This window comes from Notolepis coatsorum (assembly GCF_963971535.1).
Source record: "Notolepis coatsorum genome assembly, chromosome: 19".
NCBI classification, from domain to species: domain Eukaryota; kingdom Metazoa; phylum Chordata; class Actinopteri; order Aulopiformes; family Paralepididae; genus Notolepis; species Notolepis coatsorum.
The window spans coordinates 39,952,976-39,968,160 of NC_140183.1; the positions used below are offsets into that span (position 1 = coordinate 39,952,976).

Here is a 15,185-nt window from a genome sequence, read left to right on the forward strand (position 1 = left end):
GAATCTGCCAACATAACATCCTGGTCAAGAACCAATCGAATATCAAATGTCCATTGTATCATCGTGCACAACTTACCCACCGTACAATCATTTTGACACCTCATTTCCTCACCCCTGTGTGCTTTTTGTTGCAGTTCAAGTGAAAACTGTTCAGTAGACTTTAATTGCTGACCACACACCTCCACAGGTGAGAGGTGATACATATTTTAATACTACAGGTGGGACAGAGGGAGGTGTTTTGTTCATGTGGAGTGCAGACTGTAGGCTCAGCCACGTACCTTCGTTGAATGAGCACAGTATCTGGTATCTGGTGGTCCTCAATGAGCACGGTATCTGGTGGTCCTCAATGAGCACGGTATCTGGTATCTGGTGGTCCTCAATGAGCACGGTATCTGGTGGTCCTCAATGAGCACAGTATCTGGTATCTGGTGGTCCTCAATGAGCACGGTATCTGGTGGTCCTCAATGAGCACGGTATCTGGTGGTCCTCAATGAGCACGGTATCTGGTGGTCCTCAATGAGCACGGTATCTGGTGGTCCTCAATGAGCACAGTATCTGGTATCTGGTGGTCCTCAATGAGCACGTTATCTGGTGGTCCTCAATGAGCACGGTATCTGGTGGTCCTCAATGAGCACGGTATCTGGTATCTGGTGGTCCTCAATGAGCACAGTATCTGGTATCTGGTGGTCCTCAATGAGCACGGTATCTGGTGGTCCTCAATGAGCACGGTATCTGGTATCTGGTGGTCCTCAATGAGCACAGTATCTGGTATCTGGTGGTCCTCAATGAGCACAGTATCTGGTATCTGGTGGTCCTCAATGAGCACAGTATCTGGTATCTGGTGGTCCTCAATGAGCACAGTATCTGGTAGTCCTCAATGAGCACGGTATCTGGTGGTCCTCAATGAGCACAGTATCTGGTGGTCCTCAATGAGCACGGTATCTGGTGGTCCTCAATGAGCACGGTATCTGGTATCTGGTGGTCCTCAATGAGCACGGTATCTGGTGGTCCTCAATGAGCACGGTATCTGGTGGTCCTCAATGAGCACAGTATCTGGTGGTCCTCAATGAGCACGGTATCTGGTAGTCCTCAATCGCGCCTAGATCCTCATTTCAGTTAGTCTGCATTTGTTTGCACGTGGTTTAGTCTATACCGTCCTGATTCCAGAGAGAACAGAGTGGCTCTCTGGGTATTGTAAATTTGACTGTTTGGGGGGCAGCCTCGACATTGAATGAGTAAGAGAACAGCGGTGAATTGCTATTTTGATGGCCAGCACTGCCCTAAGACAGAGGTCCATTCATGAACATAAGTGAACTGTAACTGAACTATATAGAGTAGCCTATAACAGAATGTTCTTGAAACTTGATCATGACCTTAAAAAGGATCAATAGGCGGCTGCCGATTTTTGGCAACATTTTAGATTTCTTATTATATCTCGACAGTAATGGATAGTACAAAAAAACCAAGATGTTCAACACAGAAAATAAAATAATCTGTCGTTCCGGTAAGGGGCAGGAACTAAAACAACGGCATCCAATCAAACGAACAACCAACTCAAATGATTGGAACGAGTGAGCTGTCTATTAAACCCTCTTGTGACATGCATGCTTGTTATGTGCATAACAGTTGCACGTGTGACACATAGCTGCCTGCTAGCTACCTAGCGGGCGTGGCTTTGGAGGCATCCTGATGCGTTCTGATTGGGAGAGGTGTTGTTGAATTCGGTTTAAGGATTTGAAAATATTTCTAAGGTCTGCCCAAAATCAATGGCCGCCTATTGCTCCTTTAAAATGAGGAATTTCTTTTACATAAAGTGGTATGAAATACTTTAAAGTTAGTGTAATGCATAGCGATGCATAGCCATTAGCTGACTTACCGAATCCCGTGGTTTAAGTTCTAACTGTGTTCCAAGCGAGCCAGGTAGTTTCAAACGGGCAGCACACAAGGTCTGGTAACAAAAGAGTTTTAAGCCACACCACAACATGCAAACTAAAGTTTTAACCATCCACAACAGAATACAAGAGTCCTTTTAAATATTCCGATGCTTTAACTTCAACCACAGGCCCACAGTCAGCTAATGGCTATGCATCGATTACACTACTGGTAAGTATTTAATACCACTTTATGTAAAAAAAAAAATTCAAACTATCCCTTTAAAACCACGTTAAAAAGGGGCCGTTCACCAAAGTTCAAAAGAACATGTTTCTCCTCTTACCATACGCCATCTTAAATTCAACTCCAACACTTAGCCAAGGCCCCAAAATGGCTGTCAAACTGACAAGCCTCATTAGTTTATGCAACCGTCCTCTACTGGGCCAGCCTCTGTGCTGTCCGGAGCCTTGAGGAGAGTCAGGGTTGTGTTCTGGAGCAGAGGTCAGGGTTGTGTGAGGTCAGAGATCAGGGTTGTGTGGGGTCAGAGGTCAGGGTTGTGTGGGAAAAGGAAAGGCCTTTTTTCCGTGCACGACTTCGTCTTGTTGCCGCTCTCCACGCAGCCCTCTTCAGCCACTGGGTCTCCTTTGGCAACTCAGATATACGCAGGCGTGTTTGCAGTTTCCTGAAATGGAGAGGAGATATTGTGAACAAACAGCAGATAACACACATATTAGTGAAGATGTTATTACCGTTTGTTAGCTGAATATTTATACCTCCACCAAGGAGATTATGCAATTGGTACCATTTGTTTGTCTGGGGTCTATTTTTAAGATAGTGAATGAGATATCTGGAAAGGTAATGGCCGGATTGCTATTAAATTTACTGTGCTGCATGTAAGACTCCAAGGAAGAAACGTTGGCAACTCTTGTTTCTGCTATCTACCCAGCAACATGTTGCATGTGAAAATAACGGCAAAGTAAGGAGATTGTTAGGCCTCTACCGATTCTTCTAGTTATACTTTTCTTTATAATTAATGGTAAATATCTTCCCACACACACACACGCATGCACATATCTAGAGGTTTTGAATATTATTTCCCTTCTTTCCTGCTAACAAAGCAGCGATCAATGGCCCTCATGCCATTTGAATAATGGGATAGGGTTTGAGCTAGGATTATATATTAAAAAATAAAAATAAAAAAAAAACGAGCAAGTGTACACATTCTTTTTTCAGCGAATTACACAGTGATTACACAGTAATCACAGTATTCCCTCACTATAAGCACTGCAGTGTCTTGCCCTGTTCTGAACCCCTGTTTTGAACCCAAATTGAGTGTTGTAATCCTCAGTCCTAATCGTGGCAATGACAGTGGGCAAGTCGAACTTAAAACTGGCAGTAGACTGTGGTGATGGTCAAAAGTCAAACCTGAGGCGCTCCTTCTCCTTGTAGACGCGCTGTCTTTCGGGATCAGCACGGATTCTCTCTCTGTACCTCACTGCCCGCTGTGCGCCACTTAATTTAAACCTCCCTGTAAATATTAGAAAACAATTAGCCTAATTGAAACAGACTCCAAACTTTATTAAAAAAGAGGATATGGAGAGGGCTTCAGCGTTCTTGGTTTTGTTTCGGTAGGTGCTCATTGGATTAAATCCGGGGTAGGATTCGTTATAAAAAAGTTGAGATCCAAGGCAGCTCTACAAGTTTTAAAATGCCTTTATTTAATGGCTCACATTGTTTAGAGAATTTTAAAATAAACAGACATGTTTCGGCCTACACAGGGTGACACCCTGATGAAGGCCCTATGTGTAGGCCGAAACATGTCGGTTTATTTTAAAATTCTCTAAACAATGTGAGCCATTAAATAAAGGCATTTTAAAACTTGTAGAGCTGCCTTGGATCCAAACTTTATTACTTGAACAATTTCACAATCAAACCTTTTTTGTGTGAATTATAAATGCAAGAAGATCTCAGAACTTACTTCTATTGTCAGCGTTCTCTCTGTGCAAACACACAGAGACGTCCTGAGCCTCTTGATGGCCTCCTAAACTGTGCTCGCACACCTCCCATTTAATGACCGTCTCCATGTCAGCAGGCTCCTCTTTAAGCACAGTGCAAGCAAAGGAGGACTGGCCTCCTCCAGCTCCCTCTGCAAGTCCTGGAGCCTCAAAAGAATCAGCGTTTGTACATATCTGCTGGTTGGCATACGCAGGAGGATCTGGGTCGGAGCACTTGAAGGAAACGGCTAGGGGATTTTTTGCACCAACACCTATAAAACAAGGAAAACCTAAATACTTGTTCCTAAGGATGCACAGTATAGACTTAGACCATCAGTTTGGGGTCATTGGACAGAGATTTGGACAGAGGTAACTTTGCTTTTGTTTTTTTATTGGTATCTAGCAATATTATTATTGTTATTATTATTATTACCGTTATTATTGTTATTATTATTCATGGTCATATCATTATTATTGTTATCATAATTATGGTAATGATTATTATTATAATATTATTATTAGGGCTGTCAGTTTATCACATTAATTAGATTAATTAATTACACAGCAAATAATCACTTTATGAAAATTAACAAAAAATTTATTACAAAAAATATATATATATTTTTTAAATTTAAATTTTTTTAATTTCATTCATTCCATAAGAACGTAGAATACACACTTAGACTTTTTTTTAATGGACCATTTACATGTTCTTGGTATCTGATTCTAGGGATCTCAGGGAATGTATTCCCAGTGTCATAAATACTGTGTGTTACTAGGCTTGAGTAAATTGTAATGAACCAAATGAGAATATAAATTTAATAATTTTTTATCTTTGACTGTGAATAACACCATGCTAAAATTTACCAGACCTGAAAAATCTAAGCAAATTAATAAATGGAAGATGATTAAACAGAAGGTTTTGTAGATACAGTACTGAATTCTGCCATCCGGACGCATGCAATTTGAAATATAATTATAGAATATAGAATATCAGGCAAAAATGGTTATGTGATTAAAATGCGATTAATTAGATTAATTAATTACAAATCCTGTAATTAATTAGATAAAAAAATTTAATCGCCTGACAGCACTAATTATTATTATATGGTATGAAGCTGTAAGGTGCACTTGAGCTGACCATTATGTTAAAATAAATATGAAGTTTGGAAGGGGGCAGGAAACATAAGTTTTCTTCATCCTGCTCCTTTTCGGCCAAAGATGTTGGTGATATTGTGCAAAGATGAACTGTACCCCCATGTACGAAACAAAATAAAATGAATGAATGAACAGTCAGTCAAGATTTATTCTTAAAAAGATTAGCTACTATTGGTTTGGATAGAAATGCATGAGATTGGTTCCAAGATGATGTGTCAGGGAGATGTCAGTGTGTAAAGTCGGGAAAGTAAAGTTAGTTGTATCACTAACTAAAGGTTTGCCACACAGGGTTCAATTCTAGGTCCTGTCCTCTTCACTATTTATATGAACGCTATTGTGTCTTCACTGAATGGTTGTCAAGCCCATCTGTATGCAGATGATACTGCTGTGTATTGTATTGCTGACTCTGTACAGTTGGCCATTGAGAATTTACAACTTTCCTTTATTGCCCTCCAGGATACTCTTATTAAACTGAAATTGGTTCTTAATGCTAGTAAAACTAAAATGATGCCATTTTCTAGAGCCACAAATATTTATTATAGAGGTTCACATATCTAAGTGGTTCTAGCATTGAGAGAGTCACTGAATATAAATATCTTGGTGTGTGGCTTGATGAGAAATTTACATTTAAATTCCATGTGGACAACCTTGCCTCAAAGTTCTATACAGAAACAGAACCAGTTTTCCTTTACTAGTCTATTTAGAGAGTTGTCAAAGCCGTTTTCTTATCAGTCTTGGACTATGGTGATGTAATGCTGCGGCCTCAACTCTTAAATCCCTGGACTCCGTCTATCACTCTGCCCTCAGATTCAGCACTGGTGACTATATGACACTTATCACTGTGACCTTTATGAGAAGGTTGGTTGGTCCTCTGATGGAGAGGTGCAACAAACACTGGTATTTGTTCATTTTAAGGCCCGGTAAGCTACCTCCTTATACTACATCATTATTGGAATGGAATTTTGGAACCTATGCCCGTTCTGGCTGGTCCCTAAGGTACCATAAAGTTTGCTCAGAACAGCGTAAATCTGCATTTCCCTATGATACATCTACTCATGGAATGAAATATTAAAAAAAATTATCTTTTTCCTCCTTCTTTTTCCGATTTTTCTCCCCTCCCAATGTTAGTCGTTATGCCAATTCCCAATCCCCTTCCTGGTCGTTGCGCACTCTACCCCTTACCGTCGGTCTGGGAGGGCGGAATGAATTAATGAAAACTTTATTTAACAGATTGCAGAATGGGTACAAACAAATACAGTACAGCTCAATATACACAATTGTTAAGGGGATGCAGACCAGAGAAAGACGTTTGTCTTGTTTACATCAGGGTCCCCCATTTTCAATTCATAGTGACATTTATGACATACACAACATACATGACATTTATGGCATAGGGACATACATGACATACAGGTATTTAGTACTGTTACATTTGTGACATATACTACGATATTCAAATATACAGTACTGTAGATCCTGACAGAGTATATATACATATGATGGGGAGGGGACTGTACAATAGGAGGGGGTGGGTGCATGGGTGGGAGAGATATGCATACGGTGGGGAGGAGACTGTACATTTGGAGGGGGTGGGTGGGTGAGAAAGAAATATACATACGGCGGGGAGAGAATATATACATGTGGTGGGGAGGAGACTGTCTATTAGGAGGGGGTGGGGGGGTTTGGACATTTATGGTGGCCAGTTTCGAATGGCAGCCTCCCGTAGGTGCTCTTTAAGAGCGGTTTTGAATGTGGGTATGGATTCACATTCCTTTACAGCTTTGGGTAGGGCGTTCCACATTGATGTGGCATAATTGCGAAACGTGTTTAGTCCCTTGTTTGAGCCGAATCTGGGTTTAACATGATTTGTTGAGCTTCCTCTGGTGTTGTGGTCGTGGTATTCACTGACCTTTGGGAAGTATTTTGACATGTACATGGGTACCTTGGTCGTATAGTGTGATTGATTGATTGATTGAAAAGTTTATTAACAGATTGCAGAATGGGTACAGTACAGTACAGCTCAATACATACAATTGTTAAGGGGATGCAGATCAGAGAAAGACTTTCGTCTTGTTTACATCAGGGTCCCCCATTTTCAATTCATCATAACATATATGACACACACGACATACAGATAGACAGTACTGCTACATCTATACATTTATGTATCTTGTAGACCAGGCCCATTGCAAGTTGCTGTACTCTGTCATCTACTCTAAGCCATCCTAGGTTGTCAAAGTGGGCAGGGGTGAGGTGGGTTCTAGGGGTAAGGTCAAGTAGAAGTCTGACCAGTTTGTTTTGTGATGTTTGTAATCTTGTTTTTAGCGCCTTTGAGGTGCTTTGGTACCATGAGGTGCAAGCATAGTTGTAGTCTTGGGGTATTCTTGTTTACCAGAGAGGAGATCCGGTACAAGAATCTAGTTCGTTGGTTGACTTTTTTGTATTACATTGGATGCCATTTTGTCACAGGAAAGATTTGCCTCTAGGATGGAACCCAGGTAGGTAATTTCATCTTTCCTTGTGACAATATTGTCACCCACTGTAACTGAGAAGCCGTCGGCCTTGCTGAGTTTGTTATTTGAACTGAAGAGAATGGACTCTGTTTTGCCCATGTGTAATGATAGTTTGTTATCAGCGAGCCTATGCAGATTTTGCCTAGTTCCGAGCTGAGGGTTTTTTCAACCTGCAACTTGTTCTTGTCAGAGACCAGCAGGGCTGAGTAGTCCGCAAACAGGAACAAGTTGCAGTCACAAGCTGACGACATGTAATTTGCATAAATTAGGAACAGTAGCGGTCCTAGTATGCTTCCTTGTGGAACACCACAGCTCACTGTGAGGGGGGGGGGGGGGGGGGGGGGTAGAGTACCGTTTACCTCCACTGTTTACTATCACATGCTTCCTCCGACACATGTCCAGCCAGCCCACCGCTTCTTTTCACCTGGCAGCGCGGACTCTACTGCGAGAGTGTAACGTGTGGAAGGTCACACTACCTCTCTTAGGTCCTTCCCTCGCTGTGCAGGGGGCCCCGACCGAACTGTAGGAGTCGCTGTCCACAACGACCCAGACCCACCCACCGGCTTCCCTCCCTCTGGCTCTGCCAATCGAGCCAGTATGACGGCCGGCCAAGCCGGAAGCAACGCTGACAGCTGGATTCGATACCAGTGTCTCTTGCGTTGGTGACGAGCGCCTTGTCCGCTGCGCCACCCAGCCGCCCTATGGAATGAACTCTTAAAGCATGAGATTCTCCCCTCTGTTGCAGAGTTTAAGACTTTGATCTCCAACCTTTGTCAATCAAGTTGTACATGTTTTAATTGATTTGTTATCCTTGCTTTTATCTACTCTCGTCTTGTTGTCTTATTGTTGTGATTGTATATGTTTTTATGCTTATTTGTACACTCGGTGTGACTGTAAATGAGGGAAACTCAGTTGCCTTTCAAGTTTAAATAAAGGTTTGAAATTAAATTAAAATAGGCTAATCCATTTATCTCCATTAGAGAGTAATTGTGTAAATTACAAGAGTGTCATTGTGTAAAAAATGCAGCAAGTCACGTTGCATTGATTTCTGGTATGTTAATCGTGGTTCTTGGTATTGGATTTTAGTTTTGGGGGAATTCTCTGATACATTATTTGTCTGATATCAGACCAGTATCTGACCAATATCCCATACCAGTGATGGTACAGGAGCATCTCCCATAACCAATTTTTGAGATCCGGGACAAAACATGTCCAAAGAAATGTAATACTCGATGAGTTTGAAATGTATATGTCTGTAGATACTAGGGCTGAACGATTAATCGATTTTAAATCTAAATCGGGATTTTAAATGATGCAATTAGCAATTCGCAAAATAAATCGCAATTATTAAAAAATATATTTTTTTATTTTTTAACCAGGAAGTCCCATTGAGATACAAGATCTCCTTTGCAAGTTGTTGTTATTGTTGTAGGAACGGTTTGTGAGAGGGAGGTAAGGGGTTTTAGATTGTGTGTTGTGAAGTTTAGACTTCAGAGAGGGAGAGTAAAGTACAGAAAAAAGGTGAAAAATAGAAAAAGTGGACAAAATTGAAAAATAAATTGATTCCCAGGTAAAAAGAAACATTTTCAGGCTCTGTGTCCCGAACAGACCCACGTGTAGGCCAGATGCAAGCCACATTTTACAATAAACCCCTGTGGGGCTGCTTAAAAATAATAATAATTATAATCGCAAATGTAATCGCAATCACAATATCTGTCATAAAAATCGTAATTAGATTATTTCCCAAAATCGTGCAGCCCTAGTAGATACTTTATAAAACCCTGTAAAGGAACTAGGGGTGTAACGATGCATCGATCCTAATGTGACGATTCAACTGCATCGATTTGAAAATGGTAGAATCGATTATAATCTAAATTAATCGAAATAAAAAAAAATACTTTTATTTTTTGTATTGTTTTCATGCTGAGTGAATCAGTTCCCCCAGCCACATTTGTTGGGGGGAATTAACTGATAGAAAATTAAATTGAATCGTGGTCAAATGAAGAGATTTCATGATGCATTGAATCGTTGCCTGAAGAATCGTAATCGAGGTCGCATCGTTACACCCCTAAAAGGAACAGGTTTTTAGTAAATGTTTTTCCTTCTCAATAATTGTATTTGTATTAGTAGCATCATGCTTTGGTTGAAATTATGCTTATTGTTCTAGTTATGCTCATCATAGGGGAAATATTTAAATGTACTTACCAGATAACTTAATTCCACACTCTGGTCCAGTTGTCATTTCATTGTCACTGCCCTTACAAAATGCACAAGTGCCAGACTTGGCGCAACTACATTCATTTGTGGACAGCCCACAGTCTCTTATCATTTTCAATTTATCTTCACTTTTTTCTAACTTGTATTCGAGTCTTCTGATCTCCATATCCCTGTCTTCCACCATTCTCTGATATTCAAGTATTTTCCCTCTGTTGACCGCACAAATGACGTCCATTACAGTGTTTATAGCTGTTCGAATGGCATTTTCGATGACATCGTCCTCGTTGTGTAAATGTGGTTGCATGGTTCCATCAGAGACGCTGGTTCCATTCGCGTGAACATTCATTATTGTTATGCTGTTAACCGATACCATATGGCAGGCAAGACATTCACACACCGCACTGTACTCCCTCTTCACAAACAACAAGTCTCCAGACTGGATGCACAACTAACTGATTGTGCTGAAATATAGGCCACTTAAACTTTCCCGACCCGCTTTCCCCGTTCTGACAATTTGCGCGAAGAAAATAACACTGAATAAACAGAAGTCAGCACATTGGGGCATGCGCTCGCAAAATTATAGAACTAAAGAAAGGTAGCCTATAATAAATAAATACGCTACCTTTTTCTTCTTCTTCTTTTCTTTTTTTTGTCTTCTTCTTCTGTGTTATTTTACGGCGATTGGCATCTAAAAATGTTGCATTACTGCCCACTACTGGTTACAAATAGGCTAGTGACAATGCCCCCACATTTCTTAGATGACCCGGAGGTAAAGTCTCCCATATATGAAATGGATTATTGTATAAAACTGTTACTGCAAAAATGGTTAGATTTGTAGATATTGCTATTCACCCCAAAACAAAAAAGAGAATGTAGATAATAATACAAGTGTTGGAGCTATAGTATATTGGGGAATGGGGATGACTGTGCCAGAGCTTTCAAAGGAAAGAGACAGGGGAATCTGTTGAATAAGCTGCAGAAGAACCCTAGATTCCAGAAGGTTTTTAGTCAGCTTGGCGCATTGTCGCTGGTAACAGATGAGCTCCAACAGGAGATGGAGTCCTTCACATGCATTATGGATGGCCATGGTCGGATGAAGTCAGTTGATGCTGTGTGAGCCAAGATGCTGCAGAAAATGATGGGTGCTAATAAAGTCCTGGATGCAAACTCCAACGTAGACCTTGAACGCCTGCCTCCTCCCAATGTCTGTCTCATCCCACATGTAGGCCTACAGCGAGCCAACTTCAGAGTCGCCTGCTACAAAAGAGCAGAACAGGCAATATTCAAGAGGCCCAAAGCCTATGATCAAAGTATGGACTGGGGAAAACAATGGATGAGGAGGTGTTAGAGCCTGTCTGGACGGTTGGACCCATCCTCCGTCCTTCTCTTGTAGAGGTACTGGCCCAGAAAGTGGAGTAAGAAGAGCAAGAAGCTCTTGCTAAGGAGGCAGATTATGCAAAAAATAACATGGATGAGGAGGATGGAGAGCACAAGTGTGATGAGGCGGAGGAAGAGATGGAGATCGAAGAGATAGACTTTGACAATTGTTTTTAGTGATGATGATGATTAGTAGTTTAGGGCACAAAATACAAATAGAAAAAAATACTTGAATGTTGTGTCAACAAAGAAGATATCCAGAACAGAGGACGTATTTACCGTATTACATACATGTAGATATACGTAAGAAATGGCATTGAAAGCAGCACTCTTGTATATAAGCATGCCAGAGATATATGTGACCACTTCAGAAATTGTATTACTATCTTTAACCGTCAAAACATGAGTCCACATCTTTTTTTGTTCAGTCATCTACAATATCATGTGTCTTTATTGGTAAAAATGCTTTATTCTTTGTAAAGGTGCCACTAATTTGCATACTAGCTCGCCACAAACAGGTGATCATTCTGGGAATAGTTTTATTATGATTTTTGACCCTCAAAATATTGGTCTAGACAACATACTTGTTCAGTTATTTGCAATATTGGCTGAGCATACATGGGACACTCTGACAGATTTTTAACATAGCCTATAATTTTCTACAAATGTATTCCAATCTAGAAACACTGGTTAACAATATATTTCCAGGGGGTGCATGATAGTATCCGCTTTCCTACTCAACTAATTGGTAAAAATGTGATTATTCTGTATTGACGGCACAGATTTGCATAGGCTACTTACATAGAAACATGTGATCACTCTAGGGATATTGTTATTGTGATATTTGACCCTCGAAACATGGGTCTAGACACCTCATTTGTTCAGTTATCTGCAATATTGGCTGAGATATATTAAACAGATTAGTATGCGATTTTTTTTATAATCGCGTCCTTAATTTGCATATAAATGATACATGGGACACTCTGACAACTTGTTAACATAGCCTATCATTTTTTTCACCTTTTTTCCAATCTAGAAAGTCTGGTTAGAAGTATATTTCCGGGGGTGCATGATACCCCCCTCTATCTACTACTAGACTATATTGTTTTGTCACATTTAAAAAATGTCATCATGATCAGACAAGTCATCCATTATTTTCTTTGTTGGAATAATGCCACCATGAGGACAAAATGACTCAAAATGGACCTTCTTAAACTCTGTATTTCTACCTCTCCACCAGAGGGCACCATCATCCTCCAAAAGAGACCAATCATTGGGTCTCATTCTCCAACGGATTTACGGCAAGAAATTTGCTCTCATGCTGATTTGAGACATATTAGGGCCGGTTGTGGGATTCCCTAACCGTCCCTAAAATTGGATTCGGCCGTGGCTGAGAGCAGGATTATATCCAATAATTGATTGGTACAATGGGACAGACATTTGTTTGATATAGCTATAACCTGCATTCCTTCAAATATATCATTAATCAATAAAACAGATATTGAAATACACTATGTAGCCCTTGGGAATGGGTCTGAGCTCGCAAAAGGGCAAATACCGCCGTCTACGCCTTCCAGCAGGTATTGCACTCTATTAGAAATGGTGTGTGTATCTGTGCTGCTCTCCTAATAAAACAAGTCATTAGAATAATATAAGCCTATACTGCGTTCATTCATTACGCACGTATGCTATACAGTGAGTACTGCACGTGTGTGTGTGTGTGTGTGTGTGTGTGTGTGTGTGTGTGTGTGTGTGTGTGTGTGTGTGTGTGTGTGTGTATGTGTGTGTGTGTGCGCGCTGCGGCAGGTGCACCATGAGCTGTATTATGATGACAATACATTAATCAAATCTCATTTTGATCGATCGCAAAGCGCTTCCGCATATCGGCCACCATTTTCACACAGCTGCATCATCAGTTGCATTCTAATGAGCTGGACAGGTGTGTCTAACTATTGACTTTTTGCAGTTACATTTGCACACTGCCCTATTGGTTTATGGACTCAATTGACAATGAGAATGGACAGATAGCAATACTAGTATAAAGTATAGATTTAGCTCTACAAACAGCCCCACGTTTGTTTACATTCCCCGGTCCTCTTGAGATTAATTAGACTCATCCCAATGGTCCCGAATGTGTTAACAATTAGGGGCCAGTGTGTAATGGCCAAAAAGGATTTAATGTGCAGTGGATTTATGTGACCAGGGGTTGGCGCTTCTTTTATATAAACGTCAGGTACGCGTAAAGATTTTGCCCAACCCACTTTCAGTTCCGCGTTCGGGATCCGCAATCTGATTGGCCACTGACGTTTCTCTCGGCGCCAATCGCGTTACGCCTAGATCACTGGTTAAGCTTGGCGACTCTTTCGAAGTCGCTCTCTTTTGAAGTTGGTTAAGGTTAGAGTTTGTCTTTAGAGCAGGGCGATAGACCACCAGCCCTGATTCCAAACTCTAACATTAACCAACCAGTATATTGATGTGATGTCGGACTTGGATAATGCTAGCTAACGTTAGCTAGCTAGCAGGCTGTTAGAGGCAGAACTAGGCGTAACGTGATTGGCGCTGAGAGAAATGTCAGTGGCCAATCAGATCGTGGATCCCGAACGCGGAACTGAAAGTGGGTTGGGCAAAATCTTTACGCGTCAGGTACGCGTGTACCTGTTCCGCAACAGTAAGTGACTTCCGGGGTAGGCCTGATTGGCCCCGACAGGCACGTGACGCGGCAAACTCAGGACGCGCAACGAGGCTGCTGAGAGCTGTCGCGCGGAAATAGGCTGTCTATTGCCATTCTCTAACACAAACTCTAACCTTAACCAGCTCCTTAACAGCGCCTAAACTTAACCGTTCTAACCTTAACCAACTCCGAAACAATGCCTAACCTTAACCTTAACCTTAACCATGCCTAACCTTAACCATAGAAAGAATATTGCCATTCTCTAAGACAAACTCTAACCTTAACCAGCTCCTTAACAGCGCCTAAACTTAACCGTTCTAACCTTAACCAACTCCGAAACAATGCCTAACCTTAACCTTAACCTTAACCATGCCTAACCTTAACCGGCGAAAGAATACACGTTAAAAAAAAATCACGTAAAAAAAAAAAGATTTGATGGGATTCGAACTCACCAACAACGGACCGCAGGATCGCAGGACCTCTGCTCTGCCAGGTGAGCTATAGCGCCGAATGAGAGTCATGGCGTATTTGGACGGTTACGTAATTCCGTAAGCTCTGCCGCTCGGCTCCGCGGAGCGTGCCGCGCGGCAGAGAAAGTTGCGCGTCACGTGCCTGTCGGGGCCAATCAGGCCTACCCCGGAAGTCACTTACTGTTGCGGAACAGTTACACGCGTCAGGTACACCTGTAGGAGGGAGGAGTTTGACCCGGAAGGGGCAATGGTTTTTGACCGCAACACGCAGGTTAACACAGGTCACAGGTCGCTGTTTTGAACACGCCGCAGGGCGAGATGTTTGTAGGTAATTAGTTATTGTATTCATTATTATTTAATCAGTTTAAGGAACAAAAGCCAATATATCCTGTTTGCACGGTGAAGCAAATAAATATAATTTTCCAAGAAGACCTGCTGCATTGCATCATTGGGACATGGACGGTTTGGTATCAGACCAAACAAAATAGAGCTCCTTTAATACCTACAATATGAGACCAGAGCAGAGGGATTCAGATGCCTACAGTATGAGACCAGACAACCAGAGCAGAGGGATTCAGATTCCTACTGTATGAGACCAGACAACCAGAGCAGAGGGATTCAGATGCCTATGAGACCAAGCGCAAGACAACCAGAGCAGAGGGATTCAGATGCCTATGAGTGATTCTTCCTTATGTTGTTATTCATATCCAATAGGTGGAGATAGGTAGGATTAAAGCACTGATGTTCAGGATTTGGTAATCTTGAAAAGACTGAATCTGGATCAGTGTGATCCTATCCTGAATTGTTTTGAAATACCAGAACAAAATGTGTTCTCAGGTGAAGCGGAAGCAAAACGCCCTTGTGCACCAAACAAATAAAAAGCTAAATCAGTCCTGAGGATTGTGCGGCCCCT

At 41.4% G+C, this 15,185-nt stretch overlaps 1 protein-coding gene across 1 annotated transcript; it reads right to left on the reverse strand.

The window, feature by feature from the left end:
• Positions 1-1,105: 1,105 nt before the first annotated feature.
• LOC311246805 (uncharacterized protein) lies at positions 1,106-10,292 on the reverse strand. The gene is made up of 4 exons (XM_084337057.1): positions 9,743-10,292; positions 3,851-4,138; positions 3,298-3,400; positions 1,106-2,554 (listed from the first exon to the last, which is right to left on the reverse strand). The coding sequence occupies exons 1-4, from the start codon at positions 10,125-10,127 to the stop codon at positions 2,398-2,400; spliced, it is 933 nt and encodes a 310-aa protein (XP_084193183.1). The 5' UTR covers positions 10,128-10,292; the 3' UTR covers positions 1,106-2,397.
• Between the last annotated feature and the right edge of the window lie 4,893 nt (positions 10,293-15,185).